Below are 17095 nucleotides of genomic sequence, written 5' to 3' on the forward strand. Positions count from 1 at the left end.
TAACTCCTATGCTCCTCAATGCAGTTACGCAATCCCAGTTTGGGCAGCCAGAATGGACCAAATAACTAGGGAAGACCTAGAAAAGCAGACTAGGGAAGACCTAGAAAAGCAAAGTGTTAGATGTGCTTAATACTAAAGAATATTCCAAAGACAGACCACCAGCAAGTCTGGCTGCTGGTACCAGAAGGATATGTATTACCTTTCCTCTCTTCCGTACTTAGTTCTTTGTGTTGTTCGCTTTGCCTGTGAAAATAGATGATGCTTTTGCTTATTTGTTTTTGTGGCATTGGGGATAAAACAAATAGTCTGACTCATGCTAGGCTGTGCCCTTCCACTAAGTTACTGTTCCAAACCCAGACTGGTATTTTTATGTTCCTTTCTTTTTTCCCCAGGGTAAAGAGAAGCAAATTGTGAGGAAGAAAAAGCCACAAAAACAAAAGGACCAGGTTTGCCATTTCTAACTTTCTAAGTACGTGCATTAGAGCCTCAGCATGCACAAGAATGACCCATACCCTTGTTAGTACAGGTGATCCACTGGGTCTAGGGGAAGAAGGAGGTAAGATCTATTTTGCAGAATTGGGCAAAACTTTACTACCAAGCTACAGCCTTAGCCAGACTGCAGGTTTCATGAATTCCCCTGTCACTCCTTTGTTGGTCAGTAACAGATACATTGAGGAGCCTTCTCTTAATCTTTCACTAAAATTCTTTAGAATTTCAATTATTTAGGTATCTCAATAGCTATTTTAAATGTTATAAACAAATCAATAAAGACACAATTTGGCAAACTTTTGTTGTTCTTTGCTTTGTTTTTCTGAGACAGGGTCTCTTTACATAGCCGTGGCTGTCCTAGACCTTGCTTTGTATACCAGCTTGGCTTCCAATTCACAGAAGTCTGTGTTCTTCTGCCTCCAAAGTGCTAGGATCAAAGGCATGTGTCACCATGCCTACCTGATGCTAATCTGAATGAAAATCAGTTAAAATGTTCTTCATAACTTAACAGAAAAATGTTCTGAGCCATCTGAGTCAGTTGTGAGATTTCTCCTCAGGATACAAAAGTGAATGAACAAATTGTAACAATACCAACTAGTCACATCTAATTCATTTTTTGCTATTTTTATTTTAAATCAAATTTATGCTAACTTTATGATTTTACTTTTTCAAATGGAATGTAGAATTTCTAGTTTATGTAGCTTGTGCATGATTTTGAGGAACTTAAAGAAGTGCATATTTTCTATTGAGCATCAGAAAAGGCAAGGCTCTGGTTTTGGCTCTGGAACCTGGATGAAGTCATAGGCAGGCCACTGGTTAGTTAGGCTGCTTTCTGCTGGTTTCTCCATACAGACCATGAAAGGCTTGGCAAGTGATATCTGTTTAGGTCTAAAACTCAGTAATAACATCTGCCCCCAGTTTACTGCCACCAAATAATAGTTTACTGCCCCCAAATTTAAATCATTATAAAAGACTTGAATTGCAATTAGTTATCAGCCAACTAGCTTTATTAGATAACAAAATGTCTGTGGTCAAGTATTCAGCCACCTTTACAACTGCATGGTTTAGCAATTCACCAATACAAAATTTATAAGAAAAGTCAATAACAGCACCAAGGGCTGCTTTTAACGCTGTGGTTCATTCAAGGAGGAAATTCTAAGGCACTGAGGTAAACTAAAATGCATTTGAGCAATAAACAAGTTAAAGTATATCACAATATTTTCTTTTTATCTCATGAAGCTTTTAAATTCTCTATATAAAAGTAGGAATCAGTGTATATATTCAGAGCCTTTAACTGACTAAGAAAATTCCTTACTTATACTTTATAAATGGCATAAGAAAGTGCTCCCTTCCTGACTTTAGACAGAGCAAATACTGAAAGCCAAAAGAAGTAATCTCACGTGTAAAGCCAGCTCTGTAGTCCATTTTGTTCCTACAGCTGCTGTTAATGGTGATTCATCTGCATATTCTATTGAAACAGTCATCCAAACTAGCTTCTAAGTCTATAAGCTGGCGTATGCTCTATGGCATATGTGGTTCTTTAATCTTTATTTCTATGAGCAAAATTAAAACTATATCTTCTTAAGCTAATTATGCTTAGCAATATTGGCCTCTAAAATTTGCATGTGAAGAGATGTGTGTATTCCTGGTGATAAGCAAGTATTTTATTAGAGCTCTTGGTTTGAAGGGGAAAACACACACATACATACACGAACTTCAAACTTACAAAAGTAGATATAGATAGGCAGAAAAAGCATATTCCATGCATCCTCTCTTGTTTCAGTTTGTTCTCTTTGGTGGCATTCTCAATCCTAACTACAGTACCACTGCCTTAACAAAGCCCACGAGTGCTAACAGAATTGCTATTTCTCTACGGAATGTAACACCTACATTTATTTCACTGGAAAAAAAATAAACAACAAAGAGGACAATTATATGATCTGTTTGAGCCTAAAGATCATGCAATTAATAATCAAAATATCAAAAATTCCTTCATTTCTAACAAAACACAGTGTTTGGAATTGTTTTCTAACAACAAAAGCTGACATACAGTATCAACAGTTCAGATGATATTACAGGTAATTTGACAGTGGCTTTCTCAATTCTACAGTCTCGGTGTATTCCTCAGAGTGTCACGCATGAGAACACATTCCATCCTCACGTTTATTCCCTTTGTTTTCCCCTTTAGCCATGAAGATCACATGCAGTGAGTTCACGTGGCATTTTAGAGCCATTAACCTTTGCTATTAGTTATATTATCTGCATATGGCTGATCATATTAACATTTTAGACACAGTTTGGTTTTAAAAAGAGTATACAAAATACTGTACATACTACATGGAGTGCATACTACTGAGCAGGAAAAATATCTATCTTCCCGCTTCTCTAATGTCACACTAATACCACTTTGAATATCAAGCATACTTTGAAGGGCCTAATGTAAAGAAAAGAAAGAGTATTTTCCTTACAGTTTTATCTTGATATTTACTCACTACTTAACAGTCAGCACACTTATCCTTTTTTGAGCTCCTTTTGGTATTTTTTTTTTAATTCTCAGTTTTAGATAATCAGTGTATGTGTGCCTAAAAAGAAATTTGGAATTTTTTAGTTTTTACATTAGTTCATTATTAGACAAAATTATTAAATGCAACAGATAGGTCATGTAGATACTGAGCCCACTTTACAGATTGGAAACTAAAGTTCTAAGCAGTCTGACTTCATAGTGTCCTCACTAAAGATGTACAGTATTCTCAATCTTCTATTTCCATAAAATTCTGTAAATACATCTATTAACAATTATTCAGTTAGAATACATTACAACAATGCTTAAGAGGACCTAGGTCTTTTGCAAAGACCAAATGAAAGCATGAGTACTGGGGATATTGGAGCCACTTGCAGGGGAAGGTTTAGGACCTGTGTCTTTCCTTTCTGGGTGTGTCTCTTTAGAGATGTCACTGACATATTGCTGTATGTAGAACCCATATATTCATATGTACTTAAAAATTATTTTTGTTAATCTGAGTTTACATGCCTTGATACCACGGCATTTGACACACAGCAGTTTGTGTCTTTCACGTCCTGGATTCTGCGTGGTACATTTGCTTTGTCCTTTGATGTGCCTCTCAATGAGCTGGCTATATTCTGACTTTGATTTCTACTTCAGTTTCTGATAATACGATTTCGTTCTTAGAATGCTACAGTTTTCAGCTATATCCATCACTTCTAATATTACTTCTTTTATACTTTTAATTTTTATTCTTTTCTTTTTCATTCTGGAAGAACTTCTCAAATTTTATTTTTATTATGTACCTGACTTTATATTTTACTTTATATTTTTAAAAATTAAAATATGTATTTATATGTAGCTGTGTGTGTTCCAGAGTGTATGTACATGTATTACATGAATGCAGGAGCTCAGAGAGGTCAACAGACGTGTTAGGTACCCTGAAACTAGAGTTACATACAACTGTGAGGCCTCATGTTGGTGCTGGGGACTGAACACGCACCCTCTACAAGAGTAGCAACTACTCTTAACCATCTTTTTTTTTGTTGAGAATTTTATACATGAGTACTGTATTTATACCATTTCCTTTCCCCCTCTCCCCCATGGTAGCTCCTCCCATTACCCTCAGCTCCTGCTCAAATTCATGATTTTTCTTCTTTGTTTCTAAAGATTTGTTTATTTTACTTTCTGTGTATGATTGTTTATTTCTTTTACATTATGTGCATGTATTTATAGGAGTGTTCATACGAGTCAGAAGAGGGTATTGGATCTCCCAGAACTGCAGTCCCACTGACCCTTTCTAATGTTAGGTCTATGTATACTAGTTTAGGGCTGACCGCTTGGGGTTGTATAACTTATCAGTAAGTTCAATCCTAGAGAAAACTGATTTGTCCCTTCTCCGCAGCCATTGATTACCTGTAGCTATTCATTAAGGACGGTACTTTGTGAAAATGTTTGTGTCCACATTGGCATGTCAACTGATGGTGTCATTATACAGGTCTTATTTAGGCAACCATGATGTTGAGATTTCATGGGTACGACTTGACCAGCTCAGCAAGATACCTCCAGTGGTGCAATAGTAGCCCTCATATCTTAAGGGTAACCAACATCTATCTAATTGGTCTTAAGACCCTCTATAACAGTAGAGAATGAATGCCTGGCACTGTAAACTTAGTCAACTACCCAGGGCTGGAGAGGTATTGGACCTAGAAGAGAACCTAAAACCTCGAAGTGTCCTAACCTGTTCTACACCTTATACCCACAGTACCTTTTATCCCTCATTAAAAACAAAAACAAACAAACAAAAAACTTTTTGCAAAAAATGGCAACTATTATAAAGATCCACAACTGATCAAAATGCTGAGAACTGTGACCATGAGATGCCCAGCTCTAGTTGATATATTTATGATGCAACTGTTAGATCTGAAGCTCAGGGAAAATTATGGAAGAGGGGTAGGAAGACTGTGAAAACTAGAGAACCAAGGTATCTTCTGGATAATGTCTTATAGTTGATTTAATAAAATCTTCTCTCTACTTCTTCCTTCCTTCCCTCCTTCTTCTATTGTTTTTCAAGACAGGGTTTCTCTGTGTAATGAACCCTGGCTGTCCTGGACTCGCTTTGTAGACCAGGCTGGTCTCAAACTCACAGAGATCCACCTACTCCTGCCTCACTAGCACTGGGATTAAAGGTATGCGCCACCATGACAATTTTTTAATGCACTTTTAATGCCAAATTAATTAACTAAGGCCAATGTACTTCTTAAATCTCTTTGTCTTTCATTTCAGATCTAATTTTGAGGGAAGATCTTCTTTTTCTTTAATGTATAATTTTGTTTTGTAAATCCCAAATCATTTCTTTATGTTAAACAGTTCTTAAGGAGCAACAGTGAATCAAGAACTCATCACCAAATAAGTTGGAAGAGTAGATTAGCTCTTAGTTTATGACATTGTCCAAGTAGTTGTGGATAATGTACCTGCTGACTATAGTCAGTGTACATGTCTGCACTGGGACATGTGCTGAGCTTTCTCAGGCGGACTTGCTCTTTGCTTCAATGTCAGGAGTAAACTGGACAATCATACAGAATTATTATTATTATTATTATTATTATTTGTGAACTACATACTTTGAAGCCTACAAGGAATCTCATAATCCTCCTGCTTTTAGGCCTTTTTCAAATGCTTTGGTTAAGTACCTAACATCCCAGGGCTATCCTCTCTCCTTTCTATTGTTTTGTATACTAGGTATTCTAGTCTTTGAATAGACAGTGAAATTAAGAAGCTGGTGGGGCAAAAAGGTGGAAGAGAACACAGAACTCCATTCTGATGACTCAAGTCTCGGCTCCATTTGGGGAATGTCACTTGTTTTTCTGGTCACTGAAGCAAATAATAGAAGGAATCTAATTCTGCCCCCTCCCAAATGCTTTCTACCTTTTCCTGTCCATCTGTATTTAACGAGAAGATGGAAAATGAAGACTTCAAGGTGCACATTAATGGACAGTTTGTGTTACCCTGGCTTTCTTTGCAACACCAGCTCGACGTTTACTGCTTTTCTAACATCCTTGGAATTTAAGGAAGTTGGAGGCAATTATGTCAGTGAAGGTAGTCTTCCTCCTGCCTAACTACAAACTTTTACTGTATTCCAACCTTACATTCTTACAGAGAAAAGCCAATATGAAATCATCGAGCTGAAGAACCAAATGGTAAGAGGTTGCGGCAGCATGGGCATAAAAGCATCATTTTTAAACAAGTAACACTTTCCTTTGTTTTGTCATGCTGATGGACAGCCATGGGAGAGAAGTATTAAAATTTTATATGACCTATATTTCTCAGTCAAGACCAAAGACAACCTTGATGTTTTCATTAACACTGAGAGAAATGAGCCCAGATTCTATACTTAACTCTTACTATGCAAAAAGTCTGAGCAATGATGTTCATATATCAAGAACCCAGGCCAGAGTCTCTCAAACACTGTTTAACAGTATTAGTTTCTTATCTTTGGTCATCATACTGGTCTACAGCTAGGTATGCACATAAAAACCTCCTATGACACATTCAAAAACAGACATCCAATCCTACATAAGATTTAGATTCTTCTCTCTCTCTTCTTTTTTTTTTTTTTTTTTTTTTTTGCTTTGTTTTGTTTTTCAAGATAGTGTTTCTTGGCTGTCCTGGAACTAGGTCTGTAGACCACATTGGCTTCCAACTAAGGTTTAGATTCTTAGTCAGGGAGAAGCAATATTTGATGAGTCTCACGTATTTCAAACCTATAGGAGTGGATATTATCAGAAACAGAAATCAATGATTATTGGTGAAGATGGTAAAAAACCTGAAACTCTAATTTGTGATTATTGGAAATGTTCATTGGTACTGCTAATATGCAAAACAGTAATGGGAACCCTCAAAAATAAATCCAACAATATATTTAGTAGAACTGAAAACAGGGACTTGAGCTGGCAATTTGAATACCCATGCTCATAAGCGGTATATTTATAATAGCCAAAGATGGAAGCCACTTAAGCCAGTGAGATAGGTCAACTGGCAAAGGCATTTACCACAAAGCCTGATGACCTGAGTTCACTCCTTGGGACTTGGCTTTGAAAACAATGAGTTTCTGACATATGCTACAATGAGAATGATCCTGGAGAATATTATGCTAAGGGAATGTAAGTCACAAGAGGATAAATTCTGCATGGTTCTACTTGGGTGAGATGCCTATAGCATCAAAGATGTAACACAAAGGCAGAATGATGGCTGCCAAGGGCTGGGGTTGAGGGGGAAGTGATGAGTTAATGGTCCATGAGCTAGAATTTAGTCTTGTAAGTTCTGAAGAGTGTCTATTGATGGGTGGCAGTGACAGGTGTCCAACAATAGAATGTATAAAACATCATTGAACTGTACATTTAAAATGATGGAAATGGCAAATTTCAACTTATAAGTCTCTTATAAAACATCAAAAATAATATAACATTGATTTGATTGGTGAATGTTAAATTATTTGTATTACACACACAAGCAGCTGAACTCCACAGTTGCCCCTTCATCTTAAAAACACTATTCCAGTCAAAGGGGAGAATGAAAAAAAAAAAAAAAAAAGGTAGTTATTTGTGATCCAAACTGTCTAAAACTTACTTGAGATTTTTCATCTGGCTAAAGAATTAACTACATACTAACTAAACAGCTTGTTTGTTCCCCGCAACAGCCTGAAACTTAGCCACAAAGAAAATAACTGGGATATGTACTTCTCTAAATCATTCCACGATAAACAGCTTGTTTGTTTTGAAAGAGTGTCTGACTATACAGCTCTGGCTGTCCTAGGACTCAGTATATAGACCAGACTGGCCTCGGACTCACAGAAATCAGCCTGCCCTTGCCACTTAAGTGCTGGGATTAAAGGCATGCACCATCGCAGCTGGCTGATAATATGGAGTTTTAGAAAACTTATCTTTCGAAGGCAAAAATCAAACAACAATCAAAATTTAAAATTAAAGAAAATAACAAAAAAATCACAAACATACAAATTACAGCATAAATTGTTTAAGAAGATATCCATCCCACAAAAAGCTGTCTATAGATGTTTTTAAAGTTTTCTACATACAAAGATAGGAATAACATGACATAATTTTTAGATATCTCTCTGTTTATAGTTCAGGAAATCAAACCCAGAGTTTTGCACACTTTCCTACAGAGCAGCGTATCAAGCTTCAGGTAAATTTTTAACTTGAATTTATTCAATGCCAAACATTTTCAATAGTAGCTCACCAGTTAAGAATTTTACATAAAATGATAGGTCTAAGACTCCATCAATTAAAAATTGACAAAATCTTAAAGGATGATCTTGTATCCCAAACAACTAACTGGGAAATAACTCTATCAGATATTCTTCCGGACAATTAAAAGGTAGATCAAACCCTGACCCTGACTTATGCAACTCCATACTTGCTAGATAGTAATTTAGCTTTGGTTTGTACTGTATTAAAACTTGGACTGAAATTTAAACACTGTCAACTCCAGAGTTCTCATGCAGCATCAGAAGGGAGATTAGGAAGAGCTGGACCCTCGCCAGAAGACAGGTTTGAGTTTGCCTATCAGGTGCAAGCCTGAGAAGCCCTGTGGGGGCAACAGCTCAGTAAGGGTAGCTACAGTTTGGCAGGTCTTGAAGCACACAGCTCAGGATTAGATGAAGCCCACACAGGCTGTCCAGGAATTTGCATGGAACTCAAGCATAAAAGTTGTTGGATGCGCACCTTGAGCTTGAAGGTAAGTGGGGTGGGAGGATATAAGAAAGTGGAGGCAAAGAGCTTTGGTCCCTGTGGAATCGACCCCAGGAGCCCAAAGGCAGGCTGGTAGACACTGAGAACGCAGACAAACGGAAACATAACTAGCAACTGATCCCAGCCAGATCTGACCGGATGCCAGCAGGAAGAACGCAGACAGCAACAGGCAGAGAGGCATGGAAGAACAAGGCCAAGTTGCTTTGATGTTAATCTGATCAATGGAGTTGGGGGTTCCTGTTTTTGGATTCCAGCCTAGAGTCTGAAAGAGAAGAGAGTGGATACGCTTGCCAAGAGCGTTCCTCGTGTAACGTGCACAGGCATGTTTGTTTTGCTTCAGTCTCACCAAAGTTTTGCTTCACTTTCGTTCCCCTAATTGTTTCAGCAGGGCTGGTTAATCCCAAGAGAGCAATCTGGGGAACAATGACACCTACTATCCAAGCTACTATAACTGCAGTAAACTTGACACATGGTCCTAGCAGGGGCAGCTCTGTAATTATTATTTCCTTCCTCTTCCAAGAAAGACACCTGGCTTTCTATAGAATCCGGACAGGCTAAAGACAGACTGCAGTGGACACTGAATTGTTACCACAGAAGGTATTTACTTAGACCCAGGGGTGTGGGCCCTGGTGTCTGATGATTCTGCTTTATTGCAGAAATGTCTGAAGCAACTGAAATACAAGGAACAGCCTGACTATTAAGAGAACAGCAAGTCGCAGAAGAAGAAAATCTACTTTATGGCAGCGAAACCAGGTGAGGAATGTGGACCCTTTTTGGTTCCCTGCCCCAGCACCCTACTCTCTCCGCTAGCCAAACCTAGACTTAGAGGCCTCTATTGGTATCCAGTCACCTCCTTCCAGGCCCTTTATCCACACTCTTACCTGACCAGCGGAGGTCCAGTAGCTAGGTGCCTGTGCCATCTGCCTTAATGGACCATCTGCTCCCCATTTTTTGAGACCAGAGGACTGCTTTGCTCTATTTGTCATCTGTCCTGATCCATTTCATTTTCTATGATGGCTGCCTACTCCTAGACTGAGTTTTCTGTTCCACTTTATGCTGATCATTCAGAATTAATGCCACTACTGACCAGTTCTTCTTCCCTTTGCCTGGCTCATTATTGATGGAGCTGCTTCTGCTGTGTACCTCTCTCAGCAGATGTCTTCTTAGCTGTTGGTTGGGACCGTTATGGCCTTAAGAAAAATCTAGCAAGTCAACACCATCAAAATATAGTACATCTCATTCAGTATTCAATATTACTATTTAGGAAAGTAGTAGGTTGCAACTATCAATCCACTGTTCCTTTCTAAGAACAAAATATTACCTTGAATATAAAGAAATATAATTTGAATATAAAGAGGGACTGGAGAGATGGCTCAGAGGTTAAGAGCCCTGTCTGCTCTTCCAGAGGTCATGAGTTCAATTCCCAGGAACCACATGGTGGCTCACAACCATCTATAATAGATCTGGTGCCCTCTTCTGGCATGCAGGTCTACAGACAGACAGAACATGGTATACACAATAAATAAATAAATCTTTAAGAAAGAAATATAAAGAGTATAATTTTTTTATCATCTTACAAAAATCAATGAAAAATTTACAAGTAATAGCTCTGCTTTGGGGATTGAATCAAAGGACTCTGAAAGTAATAAAACGATAAAAAACAGAAGTTGTAGAAACATGAAAATATATTTAAAACATCTAAGCATCATTCATTATCAATAGATATAATCCAAAAATGTGTAGTTACTTATAAATTATTCATCAGCAGATATGTCACCTTTCTAGTTGAAAATGTCCAGGAGAGATTAGTAATAATTAGCAACCACTTATACTTTATGCTGGAATAACAACAAAGCCCACCTCAAGGTAGCCATGCAAATAATTATGGGGATGGGCTCTTGCTTTCTCAGCAGTTTCTTACATGTGAGAAATTAAAATAAACTTGTACCAAACTAATTCTTATAACATTGTGACTATCCTATAATGTTACTCAGAGAAGAAAAAAAAACCCTACTTTTGGAATTTTAATTACAGGTTAAATAATTACTATTTTTGCTTTTGTGAAACAGCAGCTCCACTTACATTTGGACTTCCATACCTGAAAATCGTGTCTGCTGCTAACTTTTTCTTTTATACTCTGAATGTAGTCTTGTAGGAATACTCATTGTTGAAGATTCATTTTTTTTAATTTTTGTTTGTTTATTTATCTATCTATCTATCTATCTATCTATCTATCTATCTATTTATCTATTTATCTATTTATCTATTTATCTATTTATTTATTTATTTATTTATTTATTTATTTATTGTGTGTGTGTGTGTGTGTGTGTGTGTGTGTGTCCCTAAGAAGGTCAGAAGAAGGCATCAGATCCGCAGGTGAGAGTTAGTAGAGGTTGTGAGCCGCTGGATGTGGGGACGGGAACTGAACTCAGGTCCTCTGGCAGCAGCTAAGCCTTTTAACTGTTGAGCTATCTGCTGCATATTCATTCTTTATTCCTAAGGTTCTCACAGTTTAGTGCTTATGGCCTAATATCGAATGGAGCGAATGGCTTGCACTCAAAATCTAGTATATACACTATAAACTTTCTTTTACTTAATTTACTTTCTTGTTAAAATTTTTACTTTAGATTTTTTTTTTAATTTTATGTGTGTGGATGTTCTGCCTGCATATATGTATGTTTGTGTCCTGTGCCTGGTGCTCTGGGAGGCCAGAAGCGGGTATCCAATCCCCTGGAACTGGAGTATAGACTGTTATGAACTACTATGCAGACTTGGGAATCGGACTCAGGCCCTCAGAAAGACCAGCCAGTGCTCTTAACCACTGAGCCCCTTTATTTTACCAATCTAGAATTTCTTTTTATACAGACAGTATTACAGAAATATTATAGTCCAGGTAATGAGAAAACATTCACAGTTTCATACTGTAACACAGCAGTATATATTTTCGAAGACGTAAGCCCAGTTTGCCATCTACCTTAAATACAGTACACAAAAATAAAAGTCAACACTCTCAAAACAAAGGTTGTTCTCGCCCAGAGTTAGAAAAGTAAGACAAAGAAAGACTGTCTTAGGTGGCACGATTCAATGATATACAGTCCCATACTCTGTGAAGCTTAATTTCCCTTACTGGCCAGTAATCATTTGTTTGATTTTACCATCCACATTTACACATACAATGCTCTCAAAGTCACCATGGATTCTGGGATGATATCCTCATATGCCTACAGTGACTGTACAGCTGAGGTTACCCATGAGCAGAACGTGCAGATTCTGTTTGAATGAAACCAGGATTTAAAAACAAAACAACAACCAAACCTGAAATTAACCTGAAATCTGTTATAAGTGTGATGAAGGGTGGAACACGGGAAAAAGCAGTACTGGGCTATACCTGGCATTCTGCATCAGATTTCTAAACTATTGGTGGTTAAAATGAAGTCTAATTTTAACTCTGTGATGATTTCAACAAATTAGATTTAGTAAATAAATAAATCAGTAAATAAATACTAATAAATAAATAAATGAGTAAGCAAACACACTATTATTATGTATCCATATTTTCTCTAAAAACTAGACTTTAAAATTAAGGCAAGATGAAAAAGGTCAACATTTTTAGGATATGTGGACAACACAGTGGTTCTCAATGTGTGGGTCGCAATCCCTTTGGTCAAACAAGCCTTTCACAGGGGTCATATATCAGATATCCTACATATCAGATGTTTACATTACGATTTGTAACAGTAGCAAAATTACAGTTATGAAGTAGTGGCAAATAGTTTTATGGGAGGAGTCACCATAACATGAGGAACTGTATTAAACGGTTGCAGCACTAGGAAGGTTGAGAACCGCTGTTCTAGCATATTTTAGGGGCTATTGAAGTAGGAAGGTAACTATGAAAGGAATGCAGTAAGGAAGACTTGGTTCTAAATTTTAGTCAGGTGGTTCAAACAGAAAATAAAACATCCCAACGACATAGCAGATGTACAATCACTGGTGTGACTTCACTTAAATTCTGTCTTGAATTTTGTTATCTTGACCTACTGCTAAAAATAGTTGTTATTCTGGACTTTTAAGTGCTAGAAAAAACCCTGAGCTCCATAAACTTGCTGATTATTTAGGTTATTGTTCCACTACTCCCCAGAAAACCAGCTGACATAATCCAAGGATTCTTCAGGGTACTGGGAACTGTGTATACATAAACACATACAGACACACAAAAGGATACAGACATACACCCAGAAACACAAACACAGTCACACACAGACAAACACACACACACACACACACACACACAGACACACACACACACACACACACACACACACACACACACACACACACACACACACACACACACACACACATGACCTCTGTGCTGTTGGTGCCAGGACTGAGCCCAGGGCCTTGTGTATGATAATAATATTCTCCAGCTGGGTAGGTCTTTTTATTTTTATTTTACTTTTTTTAGGTTACTGCTTTAGCATTAGGTATTTTTGAGAATTAAATTCTGAACTTAAAAATGTCTCAATCTCGTCTTTTAATTATATTAAAAACTAAAAACAATCCCAAGCACCGCATAAAACCGGTGTGGTGGTGCATGTAAAGGCAGGAGGATCAAAAGTTCAGATTACCTTCAGCGTCATAGCAAGCGTCAGGCGAACCTGGGATACATGAGACTGTCTTTAAAACGAAAAGAAGAGAAAAATGGGCAAATAACCCAAAGGAATCTTACTTCTCCTGTGTCTTAAGCACACCAAAATAAGACACAATGAATAAATAAACAAATGAATAAGTTAATACCTCAGATAGAAAGGTGACAAAGGTCTTTCATCTTCCTGTGAGCTAAAAGGAAAAAAAAATTTGAATCAATGTAATTTATACTAATAGAACATATAAATTTTACTAAAATTTCTTTCTTCCTGTCACAAATTGTGACATATTCTACTGATCTTGTATTGGATTTAAGTTAGCAAAACACTCTCCCTACGACCTAGCCAACATCAATTACTTCTCCAAAAAAGCCAGCCCATCAGATGTATTTTCGGATAAGCCTATCATGAAAGTAATTCATATCACACTTCAAGAAGCAGCTTTTACTACATTTTCCAACAAGTCTAACTGAAATATTCATATATTATGCAAAACCATACAAATAATTACAGAAGAATTACTTTAACAAAGTTAATTGCAAAAGCAAAATAAATGATGAAATATTTCTGTTGCTTATGGACTATCTCAAGAGTGATTTCCTAGAAGTGAAAAGCCCGTCCCTGAGGCAAATCTCGTTATTTGTTCTTCTGGTGTTGCTCTAGTAAGTACAGCCTGCTGCAAATAACAGGGGAGAATGCAAAGAAAGTTCTCTCAGACAAAATGGAAATAAGAGGACCCTTAGTATAAAGGCATTTAATCTTTAAATGTAGAATACATGCTAAAATTTTCCTTAACATGTTTTTCTTCCATGAAACTACCTTTTATTGTAAACACACAAAGTGAGTTTCTCCTACTTACTCATGTTCTTAAGCATCATTCATGAAAATGGAAATGTTGGACTCAATTGACAATATTAAACTGAAAGTAAACAAGATCTTACTATTATGATGTAAACTCCCCCCCCCCATCTCTCTCTCTCTGTCATGGTCTGTCTGTCTGCCTGCCTCTGCCTCTGTCTCTGTTCCTCTCTCACACACACATTGTTCTAAGAGTTAAAACATGTTTCATTCCATCTAGAATAGGATATGTACAATTTGGCACACTATTTTTCAATCTCCTATGATTTTTAGTTTTCAGTTTTAATCTTATTCACTTGTTTTATTTTTCATGTTGTCAATAATACTACTTTTCATAGCATTTTTGTGTTTCATGAGCATAGGCACACACACACACAGAGGCATAAATAAGCTGCGCTGATTCTCCCCATACCACTTCACTAATGTGGATGTGCTAAGGGAAGAGCTGGTACCATTCAGCTTTAACATTTAAGAGTTAGAGGTCAGAGGGAAAATTTGGATTGGCTGGGATGAAGCTTCCTGAGGTAGTGAATTTACAGGGAACAACTACTTTAAGCTAACTGTACACAAGAAACTTTCACTTTTGAAATCAAACTTCATGATTTCCTTATTTTTTGTTGCTGAGTAATATTCCACTGTGTAGATGTACCACAATATCTGCATCCATTCTTCAGTTGAGGGGCATCTGGGCTGTTTCCAGCTTCTGGCTATGACAAATAAAGCTGCTACAAACATGGTTGAGCAAATGTCCTTATTGTGTACTTGAGCCTCTTTTGCATATATGCCTAGGAGTGGTATGGCTGGATCTTGAGGAAGCGCTATTCCTAGTTGTCTGAGAAAGTGCCAGATTGATTTTCAGAGTGGTTGTACAAGTTTACATTCCAACCAGCAGTGGAAGAGGGTTCCCCTTTCTCCACAGCCTCTCCAGCATGTGTTGTCACTTGGGTTTTTGATCTTGGCCATTCTGATGGGTGTAAGGTGAAATCTCAGGGTCGTTTTTATTTGTATTTCCCTGATGGCTAATGACGTTGAGCATTTCTTTAAGTGTTTCTCTGCCATTCGATATTCCTCTACAGAGAATTCTCTCTTTAGCTCTGTTCCCCATTTTTTAAGTGGATTACTTGGTTTGCTGCTTTTCAGCTTGTTTAGTTCTTTATATATACTGGATATTAGCCCTCTGACAGATAAAGGCTTGGTGAAGATTCTTTCCCAATCTCTAGGCAGTCGTTTTGTTTTGATGATGGTGTCCTTTGCTTTACAGAAGCTTTTCAGTTTCATGAGGTCCCATTTATTGATTGTTACTCAGCAATGAAAAATAAGGAAATCATGAAATTTGCAGGTAAATGGTGGGACCTGGAAAGGATCATCCTGAGTGAGCTGTCCCAGAAGCAGAAAGACACACACGGTATATACTCACTCATATAGACATGTAATATAGGATAAACCTACTAAAGTCTGTACATCTAAAGAAACTAATCAAGAGAGAGGACCCTGACTAAAATGCTCAATCCCCATCCCAAAAGGCAAAGAGGAAGGACATCAGAAGAAGAAGAAAACAAGAAACAAGCTAGGAACCTGCCACAGAGGGCCTCTAAAAGGCTCTGCCCTGCAGACTATCAAAGCAGATACTGAGACTTATGGCCAACTGTTGGGCAGAGTGCATGGAATCTTATGTAAGAAGTGGGAAATAGTAAGATCTGGAGAGGACAGGAACTCCACAAGGAGAGCAACAGAACAAGAAAATTTGAACACAGGGGTCTTTCCAGAGACTCATACTCCAACCAAGTACCATGCATGGAGATAACCTAGAACCCTGGCACAGATGTAGCCCATGGCAGTTTAGTGTCCAAGTGGGTTACATAGTAATGAGAAGAGGGACTGCCTCTGACATAATCTGATTGGCCTGCTCTTTGATCACCCCCCCCCCAGGGGGAAGCCGCCTTACCAGGCCACAGAAAATGACAATGCAGCCACTCCTGATGAGATCTGATAGACTAAGATCAGAAGGAAGGAGAGGAGGACCACCCCTATCAGTGGACTTGGGGAGGGGCATTCGTGAGGAAGGGGGATTGAGGGTAGGATCGGGAGGGGAGGAGGGAGGGGCTTATGGGGGATACAAAGTGAATAAAGTGTAATTAATAAAAAAAAAAGTGTTTACAGGCCAAAAAAAAAAAAAAATCAAACTATTCCTAGGATACACTTGACAAAACAACTGGGCTTGTTTACTAATCAAAGACTATATCAAAGAAATATTATGGCGAACATTGTGCCAAAAATCTACCAGTATAAACCTGCAATGATTTCATGTTACAGGAGAGGAATAGGTGCCATGTGTTGTGAAGTGAGGGCTGCGAGTCTTTCTTAGATCTGAAGAATTCCTTAACAGTAACATTAAACAAGCTATGCGTGTTCATTCACTGTGATTCACTAATTCATTAAATTAGTCATATTCTTTTTTTTTTTTAAGTGCTAAGAGTTTGCAGTCATGCCCAACCTCCTGATAATGTCTTATGAAGTTCAAATACGAAGTTCACATGAGACTAATGTAGTGGAGTTAAAATATCAATCACAGAAAAAGACCATTTTCAGTAACTTTATGATTTTGTTTTGAGCCACATTCACATCTAGCCACATTGCCAGATGGTATAGGGTTCTGGACAAGGTTGTCCCTGTGCCGTCCACTACTGCTTTTGCAGTAACCTACTTCTTTGAAACAAACAGAAGCAGTCTTTCCTTTCTTTCTTTCTTTCTTCCTTCCTTCCTTCCTTTATTCCTTCCTTCCTTCCTTCCTTCCTTCCTTCCTTCCTTCCTTCCTTCCTTCCTTCCTT

At 37.7% G+C, this 17095-nt stretch overlaps 1 protein-coding gene across 2 annotated transcripts in view; it reads right to left on the reverse strand.

Moving 5' to 3' along the window:
• The window catches only part of Fam13a (family with sequence similarity 13 member A), an 83416-nt gene that overhangs the window by 52744 nt on the left and 13577 nt on the right, over positions 1-17095 (reverse strand). The window contains exon 2 of one of the 2 annotated variants that reach the window (XM_055612728.1): positions 13561-13602. The exons of the other annotated variant lie outside the window; for it this stretch is intronic. Within the exon in view, the coding sequence (XP_055468703.1) occupies positions 13561-13602 (42 nt within the window). The remainder of the gene's footprint in view (positions 1-13560; positions 13603-17095) is intronic. 2 annotated transcript variants of the gene reach the window in all.

This window comes from Psammomys obesus, unplaced genomic scaffold (genome assembly GCF_907164565.1).
Source record: "Psammomys obesus unplaced genomic scaffold, mPsaObe1.curated_primary_1811, whole genome shotgun sequence".
In the NCBI taxonomy this organism is placed as follows: Eukaryota; Metazoa; Chordata; class Mammalia; order Rodentia; family Muridae; genus Psammomys; species Psammomys obesus.